This window comes from Coffea eugenioides, chromosome 2, assembly GCF_003713205.1.
Source record: "Coffea eugenioides isolate CCC68of chromosome 2, Ceug_1.0, whole genome shotgun sequence".
Taxonomy (NCBI): domain Eukaryota; kingdom Viridiplantae; phylum Streptophyta; class Magnoliopsida; order Gentianales; family Rubiaceae; genus Coffea; species Coffea eugenioides.
Window position 1 is genome coordinate 70,940,920 of NC_040036.1, and position 21,940 is coordinate 70,962,859.

The 21,940-nt window shown below is 33.2% G+C and overlaps 3 protein-coding genes across 4 annotated transcripts; 1 reads left to right on the forward strand and 2 right to left on the reverse strand.

Moving 5' to 3' along the window:
* Positions 1 to 2,096: 2,096 nt before the first annotated feature.
* Positions 2,097 to 6,506, reverse strand: LOC113763275 (trafficking protein particle complex subunit 6b). 2 transcript variants are annotated; one of them, XM_027307038.1, is made up of 5 exons: positions 6,256 to 6,506; positions 3,171 to 3,288; positions 2,835 to 3,063; positions 2,650 to 2,701; positions 2,097 to 2,455 (listed from the first exon to the last, which is right to left on the reverse strand). In XM_027307038.1, the coding sequence occupies exons 1-4, from the start codon at positions 6,405 to 6,407 to the stop codon at positions 2,673 to 2,675; spliced, it is 528 nt and encodes a 175-aa protein (XP_027162839.1). In that variant the 5' UTR covers positions 6,408 to 6,506; the 3' UTR covers positions 2,097 to 2,455; positions 2,650 to 2,672. The 2 variants fall into 2 exon arrangements, with proteins under 2 accessions (XP_027162839.1, XP_027162838.1); XM_027307037.1 differs by having other exon boundaries at positions 2,186 to 2,701; positions 6,256 to 6,505.
* A 3,598-nt stretch (positions 6,507 to 10,104) lies between these two features.
* LOC113760170 lies at positions 10,105 to 11,735 on the reverse strand. The gene is made up of 3 exons (XM_027302739.1): positions 11,424 to 11,735; positions 10,851 to 11,279; positions 10,105 to 10,764 (listed from the first exon to the last, which is right to left on the reverse strand). The coding sequence occupies exons 1-3, from the start codon at positions 11,733 to 11,735 to the stop codon at positions 10,105 to 10,107; spliced, it is 1,401 nt and encodes a 466-aa protein (XP_027158540.1).
* Positions 11,736 to 15,321: 3,586 nt separating this feature from the next.
* On the forward strand, positions 15,322 to 15,726 carry LOC113760171. Its single transcript, XM_027302740.1, has one exon. The coding sequence runs from the start codon at positions 15,322 to 15,324 to the stop codon at positions 15,724 to 15,726; it is 405 nt and encodes a 134-aa protein (XP_027158541.1).
* Positions 15,727 to 21,940: the final 6,214 nt, after the last annotated feature.

The window sequence follows — 21,940 nt, forward strand, 5'->3', positions numbered from 1 at the left end:
TTTTTGTTCTTTTTTTTGTTTTTTTTGTGTTTTGTTTTTTCTTTTCCTAAAATAAACATGTAAAAATGAGAAAAATATGCATTAAAATGTAAGAAAATGAATAACTCATTAAATAGAAAAAATTCAAAAAAATATTAAAAATTAACAAAAATGTGGTGTCTACAAACCACACTCAAATTCTCAAGGGTTTCAAGTAGATTGATGAAAAGGTACCTTGGAACTTCAAGAATTTCAAAAAAATTTGAAGTCTCCCACTCTCTCTTCCTCTCTCTATGTTAAGCCACCCAAGGGAGAAAGAATGAGAAGGCTTTTAGTTGTTTTTGGAGTTAAAATACAAACCATAAGAAAGGTTGTCAAGTCAACTTTGAATAGTGATCAAATAGTATCCTCAACTTAAGCTTTCTTATTATTAACCTTTAGCTTTTCTATCCTTTCTTTTAACTCTCAAAATCTTTTTTAACTTTACTAATATCTCAACTTATTTTCTTTTAGGGTTTTGGCAAAATTCATTAATAAGTCACGAAAATAACAATTTTGAAGAAATTAATCACTCAAAGGTTAAAATAAGTAAGTAAGAGAAACTTGTTTACCACTTAACAAGTAAATTCACTAAATGAATGCAAACTTTATAAAAATATAATTTAAATAAAAATGTAAATAGTTGGGAGGTGAGAAAATAATTTTCTGGGTCATCACACAAAACTTATTCTTTAAAAATCTCACATTACCACTTTACACTTTTAACTAAAATGGAAATTTGATTTCTGACCTACCACCGATGATATTCTTTTTTTTTTATTCAAAAAAATTATTTCTTTGTTTCCTCCTTATTCCTCCCAACACCTGTAAACTACCATTGTAGTATGTTCTGAATGATTTAGAATTTAGCAAAAGCTTAGAAAAGCATTGGTGAAGTAAATTAAGATAAAGAAGAATAACTAATTACAAAAATTTCCTGGTCCTTTAACCAGTTGAATAATTACTTTGATCAAGCCAAGTAGTTTGTAATATTTCAAATGCTTCAACAGTTAACTACTTAAGCTAAAATGTTTTATCTAGAGACAAGAAATTTGTTTAGGGAAAATCGAAAAACTCCCCTTCCTTGACTAACTATTGTGAAGTTAAAAAATTTAATATGTTTGCTGTTCTCTTATTCTTTAGTTATTGAATATGATAGTTGATCACAAAAAAAAAAATGGTCATTGAATATGTTTGCGAAGGGGGTCATTTACATATTATGTTCAAGACAAATGTGATTGCATGGTAAAAATATTTTAATCCTAAAACATAAACTAAAATTTGACATTGTGCTCCTATTTATTCTTGACGCAATGAAAAATTAAACCTGAAGTTCGATAAAACTAAGATATATATTAAAGAGTTAAGTTGATTTCTCATTCTCCAATAGCCAATATTGCACAACTTTCTTTTAGATCCCACCCCTATCCTTTCTTAAGGTTAAAAGTCGAGTTTCAGTGGTAGATCATCAGGCATGCAAACAAAGCTGAAACTTTAACAATTGATACCAAATTTTGGCTCCAGAAACTTGCATTCTAGTGACCGTTCTGTTCTTTAATTCTCCCTCTAATATTCAATATAGAATAGTGAGATAAAAGCACTACTTTGTGATGTGAAATATTATTTAGAATAATTACTGTAACACTTTTTGTGATGTAATGTATATGAGATAAAAAGATAATTGGGAATATAAAGAGGTGAATTGAAAAATGTGTTTATGATGCAAGCGAAATATTATTTGGGATAAAAGCACTATCCAAACAAACCCCGTTTTCCCCTAACAACATCATCCCCAGTTGGTGGTGAATGCTTGAAATTGCTATTATTTATCGGAATTCAGCAGACCAACAATACATGTTAGATATATATACAGAGGAGAGTGCTGAAACAGAGACATGAAAACAAGTGCTTGGCAGGTTCCTCGTCAAAATTGCAGAACTCGCACATGCCAAGGCAAGAATTGAAACACGAGATTTCGTTAGAAATGCTTGACTCCTTCTAAAGCTTTCCAGAACCCAGAATAAGAACATGAGTACGCCGCTCCTAAGTAATCACCTATTCAAGAGTCGAGCAACTGATGAAATGAATTTCAAGCAATGTTTTAAGGAACTGATCCCAAGTAATCATTCAGTCAAATGTTTCAAAATCACATATAAAAGAGTCGAGCTGTAAGTGAAAAAAGGATATCTTTGATTCCAGTAAATTGTTACAAAATCTAAAAGGACCAATTCTTGCTGCAAATATATGATGTGGCCATGCTGCCTCTAGTTTAGAAAACTTTTTGCCTCGGCATCTGTAAAGATGGAACTGTCCAAGGATCTATCAGACGATTGCTTTGTGCACTCACGCAGTTGCTCTTGTTAGAGAACCAATTGAAGTTCAACCACGACATCTTGAAAATTGAAGTCAACAATGATCCAATGCAGGCTTGACGGATCTATAAAGCGTAAAGGGAGCAGAAAAAGAATGGGAAACAGAGTTAAACCGGTTGAAGACAAGACCACTGAAATAGTGCACTCCTTTCACATCTTTTTGCAGCAGTAAATGAATAAATACATATCACATGTCACACGTCCCTTACAATTCAACCTGTTCAAGTTTGTAAACTCAAAGTTCAAAATGGAGGTCAACCTCATCATTTGGGAAAAAACTCATCAAGCCTTTATACGAATCACAAAGGAACCTGTTACATCACAAACAAGGCAGCTAGTCAGAGAGTTATCTGTCTATTCAACGCCTTCCACTTTCATCACACTCCTGCATCAATGAAAAAGGAATGGAAGAAAAATGGGATGCAGTAAGCAGAAGTAACTCACATGTGGGAAGATTGGATATATCTGCAGAAACTGCACATGGAATTCCCAAGTTTGAAAGCGCTCCCCTTATGATTCCACACGGGAAGTAAAGATGCATTCCTATAGCTTGGGCTACTTTATTCTCAGCCATAGCAACAGGATCTTGAATAGAACCAGGAGTTTCCAGTGATGGATCCAGGGACATACGAGCAAGCCAGCGGAACTTATTATCTTGCAATACAAAGGTACCCTAGAAGAAAAGAACAACATACTTCAGCATTTCTCTCCAAATGTGTCGACATAAAATTCTCCCAACTTACTCCATGATTTGATACACTCAAATTTCTCCCGACTTACTCTATGATTTGTCTTCAAATTGTCTATCTGTTTCTTAAACAGCTCAGACCAGAAGTCCTTGCAGATAAACTTGATTGCCTCCAGATGATCGCTAAACCTTGGTCTATCCATGGTATACCTACCAAATATAATCATGTCAGCACTGGCAACCAAATTCTTTGGGTTTAGAGTATTAGATATCATAATTTTCTAATTAGTAATCAATATGTTATCATCCAGAATGCCTTGCTATAGCCAGAGAGAGGTGAACTTCCAAATTACATATTTGTAGGTACACTAATTCATCAAGTTAAAAATTAAAAATAGAAAAAAAAAACTAAATGAGAATTAAAATTAAAAAAATGAAACGGAAATCCAGAAGATAACAACAATGGTTACTACAATAGGAGCAGGGATCGATTCATATCTCTAAAATATTATGTTCCAAGCCTAATAAATTATGGCAAATTAACTTGAAACTAGCAAATAGAAGGAAAGTTGCCTGATTTCTTGTTATTAGATTTGACCAGAAATAAACTTAAAACTAGCAGGTTGAAGGAAAGTTACCTGATTTCTTGTTAGATTTAACTGACAACAAGGCCGACAAATAGAATAACAACAGTTACAAGACAACTACATGCATTGCTGACAAAGGTACTGCCATTAGCATGTCATATCACAATAACTAAACTTCAATAGTAATTTCCAAAGTGCTGTTACAACAAACTAATCACTCTTAACATGGTAGATGAGATTACAACAAAAGGACCGCGCTTATCATGGTAGAGAACAATTAATAAACCAATACGTACACACTGTAATGCAAGTTACAATTTGGAGCAGAGAACAAAGAAAAATGTAGTATCTCGACCATAAAGAAGTTAGAGCACATTCCAAGTTTAAACAGGATATTATAGTTCATCAGACAAAACTTCCATAATTTTCCATCACTTTCCACTAGGACCCGTTGGTTCTTCATTCGATTTTTTGTTTATTTCCTTAAGTCACAACTTGTATAGGAAGTTCTTCATTCGATTTTTTGTTTATTTCCTTGAGTCACAACTTGTATAGGTAAAGTTCTTATGAGAATTTGCCGTTGAAGAATTAGGCCACAACATTGATGAATCTCATGCTTAATAACAGCAATTTGCAGTTTCATATTTGTTGCTCAAAGAATGTAACTTCTGGCCAAACTGCAAATTTTAGAAGCAAATTCTTTACGTGATTTTGGCCTTTTTTGGTTTGAAGGTATTCAAGTTTCTAAACACTAATTCTAAGTAGAACTTTTTATTCAATTCAAAACTTATTCAAAAGTCGACAAAGTTAACAATTTCATATAAGTTTCATTTGGCCAGGGTGAAAACGATCAAGGGAAGAGGTATCATAAATTACTGAAAGTGGACAGAAGCACTATCTGAGAACTCTATGCCCTATGATAGAGAAGTAAAGACAAGAACTTGTACAAAGGAAATGATATCATGCCACAGTTCTCCATTTCTTTTTTCTCAGCTTCTCATCAGAAAACAAGATATGTGTGATGCAATATATGCACTTGCATACAACATAACATGGAGGTTTTATACAGTTCTATTTTTCAGCACTTTCTTGTGCAGGTGGAAGCTGAATCAGAAATTTAACAGGAGAAAATCTGAAAACATATCTATTTGCAAATTTGAAAAAAAAAATTACTTGAGCACCAGGTTAGGTTTTTTGCGTCAAAACATGGAAATCTACTGATTCCCATCCGTTGTAAAACCTCCACCTTCAACAGGAAGCATCAGTTTTTATATTTACCTGCTCCTTGTGCAAAGTACATTTTTCCAGCAGCCTTCAATAGGTATAACAGAATTGAATTTTGACATTGCACAAAGTAAATTCAAGTTAATTCTGCATGAAGAGAAGAAAACCAATGCTATATCTTCTTTAAGTTTTTGACAATCTGAGCAAACCCATGTATTCATTGCATTAGTTGTCCTTTTTTCACACTTGTAGGAAGGACTACCAAAAAATTCAAGTCAAATGATTCTTAAGTGTCAGTAAGAGATCAACTCATAGGCAAGCAGCCTCTCATAATTTGTGCTGTTAAAAAATCCGACACTATTTTTTCTTCCACCCATAATTTAAACAGGTTAACAGGATAACCCAGATATATTGCTGAAACAGCCAGCTATAGATTGCTTAAATAGCCAAGCTTGGTCTTTTGATGAGACTTAATAAGATTCTATGATGTCATACTTAAGGTGATCCAAGCATTTGCAGCACAGAAAGGAATTCCAATGCAGTAGCAGACAACAGATTAGGGGCTACATTGATTTGGGAAAAAAAATTAAAAATTGTGTCAGCATATGTTTCAGATAGTATGACCACATGGCTTAGATATTGCACCACTATCACCCCATTACAAATGCAAAGATCCAGATGCATTCTTTCTCAAAGTGAGCGCCAGAGTTTGTTGCAATGTCAGATCCTAAATCCACAGTAGTATATACAAGTGCTAAAAACAAATATAACATTGCTGAACTCCACAATTAGAAAATGCATCTTCGATCCTAGTCATAGTAGTCAACCACAGAAAACAGAATATTTCCACCATACTCAAGATAAACCCATGACAATTTAGCGAAACAAGAAGCATCGATACCCACGAAAATTAGGTAAACAAAAGACATTATAGCATGGATATGACCCAATTATTTGGTCATACAAGCAAATTACTTAGTCGCAAGCTATGGGAACCTTCAATTCATGCCGCAATTTTTTTCAATCAAAACAGAAGAGAAGCCTTTAAACAGTATCGCATCAAAAAGGTCTATACGCAATTCAATCTATCAAAGAAACCAATGAACTAAACAAAACTTAAATTCTAGAACGATACACAATGAATTACAACAACAGTAAAACCCTAATTCAAACAGTTGATCTTCAAATCACCATTTTGAAACTCTCACCTTAATATCCTCAACAATTACAATATCAATTGCCCACATGGGATCAACACTTGCATACACAATTGGATAAAAAAATCTCAGGAGATATCATATAAACTTTGAACAAGCTCTACAAGAACAAGTAGTAGTGGGTAAAGAAAATTGTAGTGAGAAGTAACCTCTCGGAGAGCTGGTGGCCGACTTGGAAGCCGATGGCTTCGATCCGACGGGCGGCAAGCTCTGGCTTGCTGGCGTAGAATCCATTGCAGTATGAAGAGACTATCTCTGTTAGCAGACTTTCGACGCAGCTCTCTGCTACCTCTCTCACCATTTCGTCTTTGTTTTACTGTGTTTTTTTGGGTGCGTGAAACGGAGAAGAGAGAGACAGAGAGAGAGAGAGAGACTTGGTTTGGAGGTGTGGTGTATTCGACCCGAATCCGAGTTCCTTTTTTCTTTTCTTTTTTTAAAATAAAACCCGTTATGCTTTTTCGGATTGGAAATTTTTGGGCAAAATCCAACCCGAGTACCCATACAGGGTGATTTTGTAGCTTATATATAAGTTTAAGGGTTAATCGCACTTTATCCCCTTTAAGTATAGGCCGTTTCACACTTTACCCCCCAACGTTTATTTTTCCTCAGTTTACACCCTCCGTAGCAATTGCACCGTTAAAAACTTCAAGATTTCGAAATTGCCATACGAAAAGGGTTGTTGGTTTTAGCTGACAAAAATGCCCCTCAATGGTGTATGATGCTTTTAGCCTACTTTTTCCCTCAAAGAGCCGTTGGTTGGGTTCTATAAAAAGTGGTATTTTGCAGCCAATTTTTCTCATACATTTTAGCAGATTCCAAAGTTCCTAAAATTTCTCTCCAAAGTTCCTAAAATTTCTCTTTGTCAATCAAAAGCATCATAAAATGTCACAAAGTGCTTCAAATAATGTTGAAAAATCACCCCAAAAAATGTGTGGATGTGGTAAAGAGGCACCATTGTGCACCTCTTGGACACTTGAAAATCCGGGAAGAAGATTTTACGGCTGCTCAAATTACAATGTAAGAATTTTTCATTAATAATTTTTAATATTGTCTTTAATTTGGCTCTATACCTGAATAAGTTAGAAAGATGTTAAACAACTAATTTTTTTTTTTATTTAGAACCGACATGCATGTGGGCCTTTTCATGGGTAGATCCTGAAGTTTGTAACAAAACAAAAGAAGTAAGTGCAGTGCTGCAATCTAGACTGGTGGAGCAAAAGGAGAAACTAATGTACTTGCAAAGGGAGCATGAAAAATTGGCAAATAAGCATGAAAAATTGAAAAGCAGATATGAAGCCTTAGAAACAGGAAGGATGTTGCTGCGATATGTTTATTAGTCAAAAAAGAGGTGTGGAAAGGTGGGGAAACAGGAGGTGTAAGTGATTGTAGCCACAAACGGTAGGGAAAATGTGTTGGATGGGCACGTGTAAAGGTCTTTTGTGACCTGGAACCTGAAGACTTGTTGGGCGTTGCAGTTAAGCAGAAAGGGGATAGGAAAAGTTGAAGGGATTCCAACCGTAAATGTGAAATGTGGGGCTCTTTTATTCAACAACGGGTTTATTTTTATGTTATCCGATAAATAAATTAGAATTTAAGGAAAATGGGCACTGTGTGAGTATAATGAACGAAAGTCATAAAGAGCTGGTATTTTATTCAACAACGGGTTTAAATTTATTTTTAACGGACAAGTAAATTTCTATTTAAGGCACTTTGGGTACTGTGTGAGTATAATGGACGAAAGACATAAAGAGTTGGTCTTTTATTTAACAACGAGTTTATTTTTATTTTATCCGATAAATAAATTTCTATTTAATGCACCTTCGGTACTATGTTGTTGTAATGGAGGGAAGCCATAATGAACTTGTTTTTTGTTCAACAACGAGTTAATTTTTAGGGTTAATCACATTTTATCCCCTTAAAGAATACCCCATTTCTCAGTTTGCCCCCTAACCTTTAATTTTGCTCATTTAACCCCCTTTAGGACAAAATTGCCCTTGCATTATTTTGACTTTTCATTTACCTTATTTTTCTTTTATTTCTTTTTCTCTTTCTTCTTTATTTAATTCTTCTTCTTTCCCACAAAAATCTTCACCTTAATTATTGAAATTAGAAAAGAAGAATTGCAGAGATCTATCTTCTCCTTAAATGATTAAAAAAATATTCAAATCACTTTTCTAAATTTTTTTAGCCTTTCAATTCTTTTAATTTTGGATTTTTCTCTTTCCTTTCTAGTTTCTCATTTTATTCCCAAAAAAATATCTTAAGATGAAATTGTGACCTGATTAATAATCATCAATTGAAATTTGTGACACGTGGCATCATACAAAAAATCAAAATTAGTTTTTGATGCCTTTTAAACCTTCACCCAAAAATATGCAATTACAAACTAAAAAAAAAAAATTCGTTGAAATGGAATTTCTATTGGGAAGGATGAAGAGAGAAGAAAGAGAAAAAGAAATAAAAGAAAGGGAAACCATTTCATCTTATGATATTTTCTTGAGAATAAAATGAGAAACTAGAAAGGAAAGAGAAAAACCCAAAATTAAAAGAATTGAAAGGCTAAAAAAATTGTATTTTAGGAAAGTGATTTGAATTTTTTTTAATCATTTTAAGGAGAAGATAGATCGCTGCAATTCCTCTTTTTTAATTTCAATCATTAAGGTGAAGATTTTTGTGGGAAAGAGGAAGAATTAAATAAAGAAGAAAGAGAAAAAGAAATAAAAGAAAGAAAAATAAGGTAAATGAAAAGTCAAAATAATGCAAGGGCAATTTTGTCCTAAAAGGGGTTAAGTGAGCAAAATTGAAGGTTAGGGGGTAAACTGAGAAATGGGGTATTCTTTAAGGGGATAAAATGTGATTAACCCTAATTTTTATTATATCCGATAACTAAATTTTTGTTTAAGAAAAATGGGTACTCTATTCTTATAATGGACGAAAACTTTGAAAAGTGGGACTCTTTTATTCAACAACGGGTTTATTTTTATGTTATCCAACAAATAAATTAGTATTTAAGAAAAATGAGTACTCCGTGAGTATAATGGACGAAAGGCATAAAGAGCTGGTCTTTTATTCAACAATGGGTTTAAATTTATTTTATCCGATAAATAAATTTATATTTAAGGCACCTTGGGTATTCTGTGAGTATAATGGACGAAAGGTATAAAGAGCTGATCTTTTCTTCAACAACGGATTTATTTTTATTTTATCCGATAAATAAATTTCTATTTAAGGCACCTTGGGTACTATGTTGTTGTAATGGAGGAAAGCCATAAAGAGCTGATTTTTATTCAACAACGAGTTAATTTTTATTATATCCGATAACTAAATTTTTGTTTAAGAAAAATGGGTACTCTGTTCTTATAATGAATGAAAGCTTTGAAAAGTGAGGCTCTTTTATTCAACAACGGATTTATTTTTATGTTATCCGACAAATAAATTAGTATTTAAGGAAAATGGGTACTCTGTAAGTATAATGGACGAAAGCCATAAAGAGCTGGTCTTTTATTCAACAATGGGTTTAAATTTATTTTATCCGATAAATAAATTTTTAAACTGCCTACTCCTATTATAGGTGACACTTGCTTTTTTACAAATATTCCCTTCATCCTCCGTACATGTCAGCTTGCAACGTGTCTGCTTCTTTGCCATATTCTTTATCTTTTCACACATGTCTTATATTAGTTGAATACACTACAGAATTTACCTAGAAACAGAAGTCTATGTCTTACAAGTTGAAAACCAACAGCTACAGCAACAATACATGATGGTCAAAGCTACTCGATCTTCATCATGGAGAAAAACACTAGCCATTACATTTCTGATTGCTAGCATTATGTATATGTACTCTATTTCAGAACCAAAAGGTAACAAAAATCTGTTTTATCTACCATAGTTGTAAGCAAATATATATGAAAGAAAATTATATTAAGTTAAAAGCATTTTGCACATCAGATTACATCTTAGCATGTGTCTGCATGGCCACCCAAACAAAGGCCATTTTAGTAGAACCTAACCAAAACATATGGGCTTTTGTTGTCTTGCACAAGTCCAGCACATGCATGGACACATGGAATTCCTGTCATATCCCACTCATTACATGTGCAAGACCTTTGAACTGCATTAACAGCAAAAGTTCCTACTATACCAGTCACCTCATACATCTCTCTTGTAGACACAAGTGCATCAAACTGAGCTACCTGTTTTTTCCTCTCTTCATTTTTCTGACAAATCCTAGAACAAATATGAGACTTCATCTTTTGAATCCAGTCTCTTTTTTCTTGAAATCTACACATTATCTGCCTTCGAATGGCTTCAAACATAGTTAAAAGAGGCTCCTCCCTAGCATCTTTAATGTATTGATTAAAGCTCTCACATATATTATTACTTAAAAGGTCACATTTTGTCCTTGGGGAAAAGGTGTGTCTAGCCCATAGGTTAGCTGGTATGGAACTAAGCCATGCATGTGCTTCTGGGGCTACTAATTGCAACTCTCTCATTTTGCTTTCATAGTGACTGGGTGAATAAGCCCTAGCTGCCCCCCACATTAAATCTCTTAGGTGCTTATCCTTGAATTTCAGCTTGAAGTTAGCATACATGTGTTTAACACAGAATCGATGCTCCACTCTAGGATACTTATTCTCAATGCAATCAATTAATCCCTGACATAAAAACATAAATCACAGCAATTAGTGACAGGAGTGAGTGAAGAATAAAGGAAAGTAAATCAGATTGTAGTGGTGCTGACCTTTTGTCTATCTGATAGAAATACCCAACCCCTTTCAATTGGAGTCCCAATAGCATCGGTAAAGCTGTCCAAAAACCACCCCCAACTATCTTTGCACTCAGACTCAACAAGAGCCATAGCAATTGGGAACATCTGGTTATTAGCATCCCTACCAATTGCAGACATAAGCTGCCCTCCTATGATCCCCTTAAGATGACATGCATCCAGCCCTATTATAGGCCTACATGCATTTACAAAACCTTCCTTTTGTGCAGTAAACATCACAAATATTCTCTTGAAGATTGGACTTTTACAAAGTTGGGGCTGTTCAGTTACAATAAATGCCACTGAACCTGGATTTCTTTGTAGAAGTGTTGCACAATGTCTCTTAATCTTGCATACTGCTTTGCACATAACCCTTTCACTACTTCCTTTGCTTTCTCTCTTGCTCTATACATTTGAGAGTTTGTACAGTTCATGTTATACTTCCTTTTTATGCTCTTCTTGAACCCTTTTACTTTCATATTCGGATGGTCAGCAATCTCCTCCGTAAACATCCTAGACAGCCACCTAGAATTTTGGGTGACAATCTACTTCACCACCATCCCTCTCTTCATCATCTATAGGATCACATGCATCATTTAAATCATCCCCATCTAGGAAAAAATCAAAATCAGAGTCATATTCAACTTTCCTACGACCATCCCTATTACCTTCCTGTGAAGCATCTGAAGCATCACTTTTGGCCTCATCATTTTGGGGTTGTTCAGCATTAGGATTTAGATTTTGTTCACCATCAACCTCAATATTATCCTCTACAACAGTTCGATCAGCATGCATATCTTCTTCAGGGATTTCACCAACATAAAGTTGTATGATGCTTTGAGTTCTATTTGCCTCAAACATTTCTAAAACTATATCTGGTTATTGTTTAACAGTTTAAGACCAACTTGAAGGTCAAGATTTCTAACCCTATAGTACAATGATGTTTCATGTGAAATTCCAGCGTCTTTAAAAACATCTCTTAACTCAAAAATTGACATCAAATCAGGGTCAACATCATAAAAATTAGCAACTTCTCCCCCCACATACTGTAAATTTGGGACATGGGCAAAATGACCTCTGTAGTGAACCTCTGAAACATAGGTTTTAAAATCCATTCTTCTGTAATCACACAAAGGCAACTTTTTTAGTGCATGCATAGGTAATACAGAGCAGACATCTTTTATTGTCCCACAAAAATAAAAAATCCTAGTTTGTCTATCTAACAGGACATATAACCAACCAAAGTAAACAAAGAATCCAGCAAATTAATAATTAAAAAAGACAATAGTTGCTAAAAACCCATCATTTTCATCCTAACTCAACAATGACATAGCATATCTTCAAGAGACCACACCAACAGATGATTCAAACAAATAATTGTCTACACATTAAAGCCCATGCAACCATTAAAAAAACCCATACCATTGTTTTTGTGCAATACAATTGATTAAAAATTAGAAATTTCTAAAATCGAGAAAAAATTGCAAAATCGAACCTTAAGGGCTACCCAAGCTCTCATAATCTCCTTTCACAAACTTCAAATTCAATTATGCCGTCTGCTAACAACTTCATCGATTGCATCGATTGCCCGTTTTTCCATTCAAGATGTTGGTGAATTTTCAAGTTTTTTAATGGAGGTTTTGCTAAGGATTCGGCCACAAGTGAAGAGAAAGCGACCCGACAATGGCAAAAGGGAAGAGAAAGTGACCCGACAATAACAAAAGGGAACCTTTTGTCTGTTCCCTTTTGTGTTCCCTAATTTTTTTTTTTCTGTCCCGTGCCAGATGGAGGGAAATTTCCCTCCATTATTCCTGGGTAATTTTGGAAACTTGCATTTCATAAACCAGCATATATGGGTATTTTGGGTTGTTCAATATTTTCATAAGGATGTTATTGTCTTTTCAATATTCCGTTTATGTCCATTAGAGTTGACTGTTAGTTTTTGGGGTAAATTGAGAAAAAACAAACGTTGGGGGGTAAAGTGAGAAACGGCCTATACTTAAAGGGGATAAAGTGCGATTAACCCTTTTTTTAGCATATACATGAGTTGAATTTGTTGAATTCATGAAGTCAATTTTGTTTAATAATTTGCTAAATTTGAGCACCGAACTGAAATATTTAATTTTATGTATGTTATGTATTTAACTACCAAAAGTCTTATTTTACTATTAATAGTAATATTAAATTAGCTTTTCAAATAGTACTTTTCAAATATTTGAGTTTGTCAATATCGAAAAGTAATATTACTTTGCACTTTCTGTTATGAGCTTCGGAAATAAAGTCTTGGTCGAGTGGGAGGTCAAGGGTTCAAATCTTGTTTCTCATAACTTTGCTACTATGTAATTTTACCAAATCCATACGAGTGTACAATATATCTGTCTAGTCCGATGGTTAATCGATTTTTTCTTTGATCCAATTGGACCTCCTCATAAAATAAGTTAGAGTAGGAGTAAGAATATAGTAGATTGTAATAATTGACCAAAAAAAACTTAATGTAAAATGCACATAATTTATTAATTTTAAGTACTTAATGAAGTTGTCAAACACCCGAATAATAAGCATATAAGCCAACTACATTTCATGCTTGACTTGAGCCAACACTATGGAAATTAATTTGAGATTTGATTGATTAAGTGGTAGTTGAAAAAATAATAAAGCATTTTTAATTCAAGTTCTTGTTCGCTTATATTTTTTTTTTCTTTTTGTCATTTTTGTTTACGGAGACTTCGAACCTTATAAAAGTATAGTGAAAGCAAAAGTACTTTACCAGTCTCTATCTGCCATGTAAAATTCCGGAGACTTTTCATTGTTGCCGGAAAAGGGAGCCACAATCCATTATACTGTGGGCCAACCTAAAGCAAGACAGGAAACCATTGTAGTCCAAGTGCTGAGTTTGGGCCTCAATATTCTGAGCTTTGAAAAGAGAACTTGCGACTTTGGGCTGATGAGCTATTTTAATCAGGGCCAGCAAGCCGATCAAAATCAATTATTATCCCATATTGCCAGATTGAGAAGGCTTTGCGCAATGACAAAATACAAAAACATGTGCATTTCAACTTTGAAGTCAATGTATGATTGAGAGCTAAATGGAATACAAAGATGTGAATTCCATTATCCAAAAAAGTATAATAAAATAAAAAAAAATTCTAGTGTTTTAGGACTTAAACGCAATATATTTTTTATTCATATAGTTAAAGTGGTTGAATTATAAGTTTAGAATTTACAACCCAAAATAAGCTAGCCGACGAGACTTGGTCTAATAGTTAATATTGAAACGTTTAAAATTTCCTTTTTTTTTTCTTTCTGCTTCTTTTTTTTTTTTTGAGAATTTTCTTTCTACTTCTTAAATCCAACTCTCCCCGTACTAGAAAAAGGCAATTCAATGCAATATACTCTGACCATTTAATACTTTTTCTAGCAATTCTCGAAATTTCATGTTTAATGTTGTTCATGAAATACCCTTTAAGAAAAAGGGGGGGAAAAGTGCAGGGCCTGAAATACAGCACATATGTAGCTTGTCAAATTTTTTACTTTTCCAATAATAGAAAAAGAAACCAGACTTTAATTTCTCATGGGCGCCTTGTTGTCGGTCGTATGGAGTTAGCAGTTTGTATGCTGATAAGACTGTGCCCTAGAGAAACTCAATAAAATACAAAAATATATTTTCATTCAACTTTGTATTTTACGTTTTCAATTCGTAAGCATAATAATCATCCCTGAAATTATAGACACAACAAAATAATAACCTTAACACAAAATTGAATCATTATCTTCGCGCAAGTGGAAAAAAAAAAAAAGTGCAATTGGAGAATAGATTATTCACCTAGAACTCCCACATTGAAGTTTTTAGAGTATTCAAACCTACCAAGATCATAATAGTAACAAGAAGTCCATTTTTTTTTGTTTTTCTTGATATTTATTACAATCTTGATATTTATTACAATAATTAATATAGATATTCTTACTTTTTTTTTCAATTACAAGCACCCCATTTTGTCCTATATTTCAATTCCTTCAAATATAGGGTTACTTTCAAATTCCCAAAAATGGAGAAAAAAAGGAAGAATAAGTGCCATTAATGTATTTGAAATTGCCAATATCATCACCAATTGGAAATTGATATGGAAAGAAACCCAAACGCTAAACTTCAAACCAATACCAACAAATGACTACTCTAAATTAATACAAGGCCACATTATTTGGTGGACGACATCACCACTCACCAGCCAGCCACACTCTTTCTTGGCATTCAATGCCTAACCAACTACTCCTATGACACAAGTGACAACTAACAACTACATGGCCAGCCAAACGGCCCCATACATATATCGCCAATAAATCATACAAGCCCTAGTACCACAAGAAGTTGATCAAGAAAAGAACATAGGATCCCACAATTATTCATTTTGATCTCTCTAGTGAAAGAAGAAGAAAATTGAAGTCAGTCATGGGTTCCACTTTTACTTCAAGATTTTCATACCAAAGGCTAAAGGAAGAAGGATGGTTTGATGATGATTTTGATGAACATATTGGAAGGCTAAGACATAGCTCCACATTTAGTTTGAGAAGAGTGCACGTGAGAAGAAGACTGAGGGTGAAGATTCCAAGCTTGAGAAGGTTCTTGAGAAGAAAAGCAAGATCGGTTAAGCTGGCTTGGACAAAAGTTGTGAAGAGATTGAAGGAAAGTCAGTCTCATTTTGGTGATCTTTTTGCTGGGAATTATTTGTTCTTGCAGGTTACTCCTACCCCATTGAAGAGCAACAATAATGTTCACAAATCTTTGAAGCCCTATTGTATCAATCATGATTTATCTTCTACTTCTATCTATTCCCTTCCCAAGGTGGCATATTAATTATGTTCTCACTTTTGTAAGTTTCTTGATTCAGAACTTTGTAAACTCTTGTTTATCTTTGGCTATCAAATCAGCATGTTATGAATTCTGTGTCTTCATTCTTGCATATTAATCCGTTCCATTGGTCCGTTTAGTGTTTTTTTCAGTTCCTCTTTTGAGATAAATAATAGCTTAAAGCTGTTAGGATAAAGATTCATGCTGGTTAGTCTTTATACAATCTTCATACATGGTAAGAAATCTTTCAGCAGTGATTATACATCATCTACTTGGGATTTTGAGAACTACTCAAAATTCATGATAATTTGCTGTCTTATTCTTGGGTCCAGACTTGATGTGAAGTCAGCCTATTTCAACGTTTAGTCACTTCTGATTTGGACAGGCTTTAATGAGCTGCTTTTTTTTTTTACAAGTACATTCAGGAAACTTGCACCGTCAGCAGGTTAACACAGAAAAAAAATGGAATTCAAACAAATGGCTTTTTATTTAGGCTACTGTTAACACCACAGTTCAAATTTTATTTACAGATCAATCTTTGCAAAAAAAAAAGAAAAAAGAAAAAGCCAAAATTGCCCTTTCTCAAGTCCAAATGCAATCTTGGACTTAAAAGTGATAGTTTTGTTGTCATTTTAACAAAAAGTTGCTATGGTAAAAAAAGTATGTGAATGTCTTTTGCATTGTATGTTGTTGATTTAGAAATCCGAAAGTCCACAGAATTGGTTTATTCTGAAAAGATTTTTTGAGGATTCCCAATTTGAAACAAGGGATAATTTCAAAAACCTCCCCTGACGTTTGTTATAATATCACTTAGCACCTTTTAGGTTTACAAAATCTCACCTACCTTCCTTAGATTGACATTTTTTATAGCATTTTAGCCCCTTTGAAGAAAATGCAAGGAAGATAAAATTCTTGTTCCAATATTACATTTATGTTATCCTACTTATGAAGCTTATAACAATAATAAAAAATAAAATAAGGTTACAAAGTAAAAAGATGAAAATATGATTGGTTATAAATACAATAGTGAATAATTTTATAGATAAACAACAACTATTACCTGGTATAAAGAATGATGTTTTAACAAAGAAAATAACATAGGATAGTTCTAGTTTTGATACGTTCCTCGACCAACACGTTTCGAGACACGTAGCACGTTGCCCAAGGATCTAGCGAGGTTGTCCAACGCTTGGATTACGGAATTTAGAATCAAACGGACGACACGATTTGATTAAAGGCGGTAGAACGACAACTCCAATGAAGGTGAATACTTCAGGGGAATAGGTCGGTAGAACAATCAAGGACAAGACGCAAGATTGCTCAAAAAACCCTTGCCAAGCAAGTGAAAGGCTCGAATTCTCTCTCAAGAAGAAGAATCGAAAATAACAAACTTTTATTCATAAAACGTCTCCCCTTAATGCTTACGAAGCAAGCCTTTATATAGGCAAACTAACGAAACCCGAACAGCTCAGCAAGGGACCTTCACGCCCCCGCCTTTGGTGCTTCATGGGCTTGGGCCCATGTGTAGCCAACTTGCTTGATCCCTTCAAGCCTTCAATGTCTCTCTGAAAGCCTGGAGTCAAGGCCGCCATCCGTGCACACATCAAGTTCTATATTTGGTCATTAGAACATTTTTTATTAATTTTTTAATTATGAATTATTTATAATTTTTTTCTAGAAGTAGGATTTATATTACAAAGGGCAAAAAACCTCAGCGCCCATTAAACTATTTGTCAGATCATGTTTTGGCCATCAAACTATTTTTCGTCAGTAATTGGCCACTAAACAACTTAATCAGTAAATCCGTGACCATTTAGTCGATAATTGCTCTTAATCTGTGAAATTAGCAGTACACGTGGCAAAAGTGCCGGGTAATTTTTAGTGGATTAGACAGTAAAGCAAGATGGGAGGTTTTAAGTGGCCGCCATTTTGATTGCTTTGCTTGGGCTATGGTGGGGAAGGACTTCCGCACCAGAAAAATTTTGGAAGATTTGCTGCTGCAACATGTCTGCCGAGCCAAGGATGATATGGCCCCATTTTCAGATTTGGACTTGGCTCAGAAGCTTTACCAGTTCCTGCAGTCCAAGAGATTCTTGATTGTTTTGGATGATGTCTGCTCTGCCGATGCTTGGGAGTGCCTCCGCATTGCACTTTTGTCTCAAAAACCAACTGCCAGCAGAGTGCTGCTCACCACTCGGGATGTCGGAGTTGCAGACAAGATTGCTTCTTCATCAGCCGACGACAAAGGATTCATTCACCGGATGAGATTTCTTAACCCACACGAAGGCTGGGAGCTTCTCCGCAAGATGGCTTTCAGAGCTCACTCTTCTTCTGGTAAAGGCATCATTTCCAGAAAAAATCTTACCTCTCCTGGGCAGACCACATATCTTCTTGCTGGGTTCCAATTTGTCCATGAGGTCTTCATCGTTGCTGTTAATTTGCAGAAGCATCTAGGTTTAGCAGAGCGCCTCGACATTCTTGTCTTCTTCTTCGGCTTCTTGGATTTGTGGCTGAAGATTTGGGGCTCCCAATTGAGTCCCTATTTTTTCCTCCATATAATTTTCCATTCGGTGATTGTTTGAGGAAAGAAATTAAAAGAAGAATACGGTCGCATAGTTGTTAAATAAAATTACCCTCGTATTTTGCCACGTGTACTGCTAATTTCACAGATTAAGAGCAATTATCGACTAAATGGTCACGAATTTACTGATTAAGTTGTTTAGTGGCCAATTACTGACGAAAAATAGTTTGATGGCCAAAACATGATCTACAAATAGTTTAGTGGCCGCTAAGGTTTTTTGCCCTATTACAAATCACATGTATGAAAGGATCATTTTAGTTTTCAATACAACTTAAATTCCATCACATATAAAAACATATTTCCTAAAAAAATTTCTTGACTTTTTTTTTGGTAAGTGGGGAGATTTTGAACCTATGACCTCTTACTTATACTCCCCCCCCCCCCCCATACCATGCAACCCAACCCTCCAAAAAAAAATTCTTAACTTCCTTATATCCGTCCCACAAAATTGTTTAAGGTGTTAAGTACTTGCCAAAATCCTTTTAAGTGGTTGACTTTAATTAGATTTAATTTACCTACGTCCTTTGCCGTCCCACCACTACCTCGATTCACAGAAATATGGACCAATATTGGATTGCGATTTGGCTTTTTTTAATTAAATTAAAAATTATCTTTTTGTTTTGATTTTTTTGGTTAAATAGTTATTAAAAGTGCGAGAGTAATGTTGTCAATTTTTGAACTTTGATAGAGACATTTGGTCTTGTCAATCTGACAAGGGAGGTAAGTGAAATTTTAAAAACCTCAAAAAAACTAAATGATATTGTGATAAACCTCAAGGTGTTTTCGAAATTATCCCTTGAAATAATTGACTTCCATAGCCCAAGTTTTTAATCTTGGACTACAAAAATAAGATGCTTGCTACATAGGGATAATTTTAGAAACTTCCATTGAGGTTTCTGACTATTTTACTGGCCTTCCTTCAGGTTTTGAAAATTATACTAACCTCCCTTGAGGTTTATTATTTATAACATCTAGGTCCAACCAATAATTAAAAAGTGATACTAGGAAAAAAGATAATATAATTCCATCATTGTCCCTCATCTACTAAATTAGTTAATTAATCTAAATTAGCCCAAATATTAAATAAAATACTAGAATTTATTATCTATCATCAGAGATTAAATCACATATGTCATCAAAAATAGTATATCATTATATAATTTTTATTTAGTGTAAGATCCAAACTACTTTTTTCAGTTATAAACCTATTGTCAAACGTGATCAACAATAAATAATAAAAAAAACCTCTAACCAAAATATTGCAAAAAATGAACTTTAATACCATAAAAACTTCAACAACTAACCTTAATATTTTGACAAGAATATTTGTAATATTAAAGTTTATTCTCTATAATATTTTGGTTACAAATTTTTTGATTATTTATTATTAATCATGTTTGACAATGGGTATGTAACTGAAAAGAATAATTGGATCTTGTATTAAGTGAAAAATATAGAATGATATACTGATGTTATACGTGATTTGATCCCTAATGATAGTGTTTTTCTTTAATATGTGGGTTGGTATTAAATTAATTCAATAATGTAGTAGATGAGGGGTAATGATGAAATTGTGTTATTTTCTCTCTCATAATATCACTTTTTAATTATTGATTAGATCTAAATGTTATAAGATTATTAACCTTAAGAGAGGTTAACGTAATTTTTAAAACTTAGAGGGAGACTAGTGAAAACTAAATGATATTGTGATAAACCTCAAGGTGTTTTCGAAATTATCCCTTGAAATAATTGACTTCCATAGCCCAAGTTTTTAATCTTGGACTACAAAAATAAGATGCTTGCTACATAGGGATAATTTTAGAAACTTCCATTGAGGTTTCTGACTATTTTACTGGCCTTCCTTCAGGTTTTGAAAATTATACTAACCTCCCTTGAGGTTTATTATTTATAACATCTAGGTCCAACCAATAATTAAAAAGTGATACTAGGAAAAAAGATAATATAATTCCATCATTGTCCCTCATCTACTAAATTAGTTAATTAATCTAAATTAGCCCAAATATTAAATAAAATACTAGAATTTATTATCTATCATCAGAGATTAAATCACATATGTCATCAAAAATAGTATATCATTATATAATTTTTATTTAGTGTAAGATCCAAACTACTTTTTTCAGTTATAAACCTATTGTCAAACGTGATCAACAATAAATAATAAAAAAAACCTCTAACCAAAATATTGCAAAAAATGAACTTTAATACCATAAAAACTTCAACAACTAACCTTAATATTTTGACAAGAATATTTGTAATATTAAAGTTTATTCTCTATAATATTTTGGTTACAAATTTTTTGATTATTTATTATTAATCATGTTTGACAATGGGTATGTAACTGAAAAGAATAATTGGATCTTGTATTAAGTGAAAAATATAGAATGATATACTGATGTTATACGTGATTTGATCCCTAATGATAGTGTTTTTCTTTAATATGTGGGTTGGTATTAAATTAATTCAATAATGTAGTAGATGAGGGGTAATGATGAAATTGTGTTATTTTCTCTCTCATAATATCACTTTTTAATTATTGATTAGATCTAAATGTTATAAGATTATTAACCTTAAGAGAGGTTAACGTAATTTTTAAAACTTAGAGGGAGACTAGTGAAAACTAAATGATATTGTGATAAACCTCAAGGTGTTTTCGAAATTATCCCTTGAAATAATTGACTTCCATAGCCCAAGTTTTTAATCTTGGACTACAAAAATAAGATGCTTGCTACATAGGGATAATTTTAGAAACTTCCATTGAGGTTTCTGACTATTTTACTGGCCTTCCTTCAGGTTTTGAAAATTATACTAACCTCCCTTGAGGTTTATTATTTATAACATCTAGGTCCAACCAATAATTAAAAAGTGATACTAGGAAAAAAGATAATATAATTCCATCATTGTCCCTCATCTACTAAATTAGTTAATTAATCTAAATTAGCCCAAATATTAAATAAAATACTAGAATTTATTATCTATCATCAGAGATTAAATCACATATGTCATCAAAAATAGTATATCATTATATAATTTTTATTTAGTGTAAGATCCAAACTACTTTTTTCAGTTATAAACCTATTGTCAAACGTGATCAACAATAAATAATAAAAAAAACCTCTAACCAAAATATTGCAAAAAATGAACTTTAATACCATAAAAACTTCAACAACTAACCTTAATATTTTGACAAGAATATTTGTAATATTAAAGTTTATTCTCTATAATATTTTGGTTACAAATTTTTTGATTATTTATTATTAATCATGTTTGACAATGGGTATGTAACTGAAAAGAATAATTGGATCTTGTATTAAGTGAAAAATATAGAATGATATACTGATGTTATACGTGATTTGATCCCTAATGATAGTGTTTTTCTTTAATATGTGGGTTGGTATTAAATTAATTCAATAATGTAGTAGATGAGGGGTAATGATGAAATTGTGTTATTTTCTCTCTCATAATATCACTTTTTAATTATTGATTAGATCTAAATGTTATAAGATTATTAACCTTAAGAGAGGTTAACGTAATTTTTAAAACTTAGAGGGAGACTAGTGAAATAGTCAGAACCCTGGGGGGAGGTTTCTGAAATTATCCCTGCTACAAATCCATAATCAT

Coding starts and splice junctions, on each gene's coding strand:
- LOC113763275 (XM_027307038.1), bottom strand. CDS start 6,407: ATGGTGAGAGAGGTAGCAGAGAGCTGCGTCGAAAGTCTGCTAACAGAG. Junction 3,289..6,255: donor GGCCACCAGCTCTCCGAGAG/GTTACTTCTCAC, acceptor TATATTTGGTAG/GTATACCATGGATAGACCAA. Junction 2,702..2,834: donor TATATCCAATCTTCCCACAT/GTGAGTTACTTC, acceptor GTGATGTAACAG/GTTCCTTTGTGATTCGTATA.
- LOC113760170 (XM_027302739.1), bottom strand. CDS start 11,735: ATGTTTGAGGCAAATAGAACTCAAAGCATCATACAACTTTATGTTGGT. Junction 11,280..11,423: donor AAGAGAGGGATGGTGGTGAA/GTAGATTGTCAC, acceptor TCAAATGTATAG/AGCAAGAGAGAAAGCAAAGG. Junction 10,765..10,850: donor TTCTATCAGATAGACAAAAG/GTCAGCACCACT, acceptor TTTTTATGTCAG/GGATTAATTGATTGCATTGA.
- LOC113760171 (XM_027302740.1), top strand. CDS start 15,322: ATGGGTTCCACTTTTACTTCAAGATTTTCATACCAAAGGCTAAAGGAA.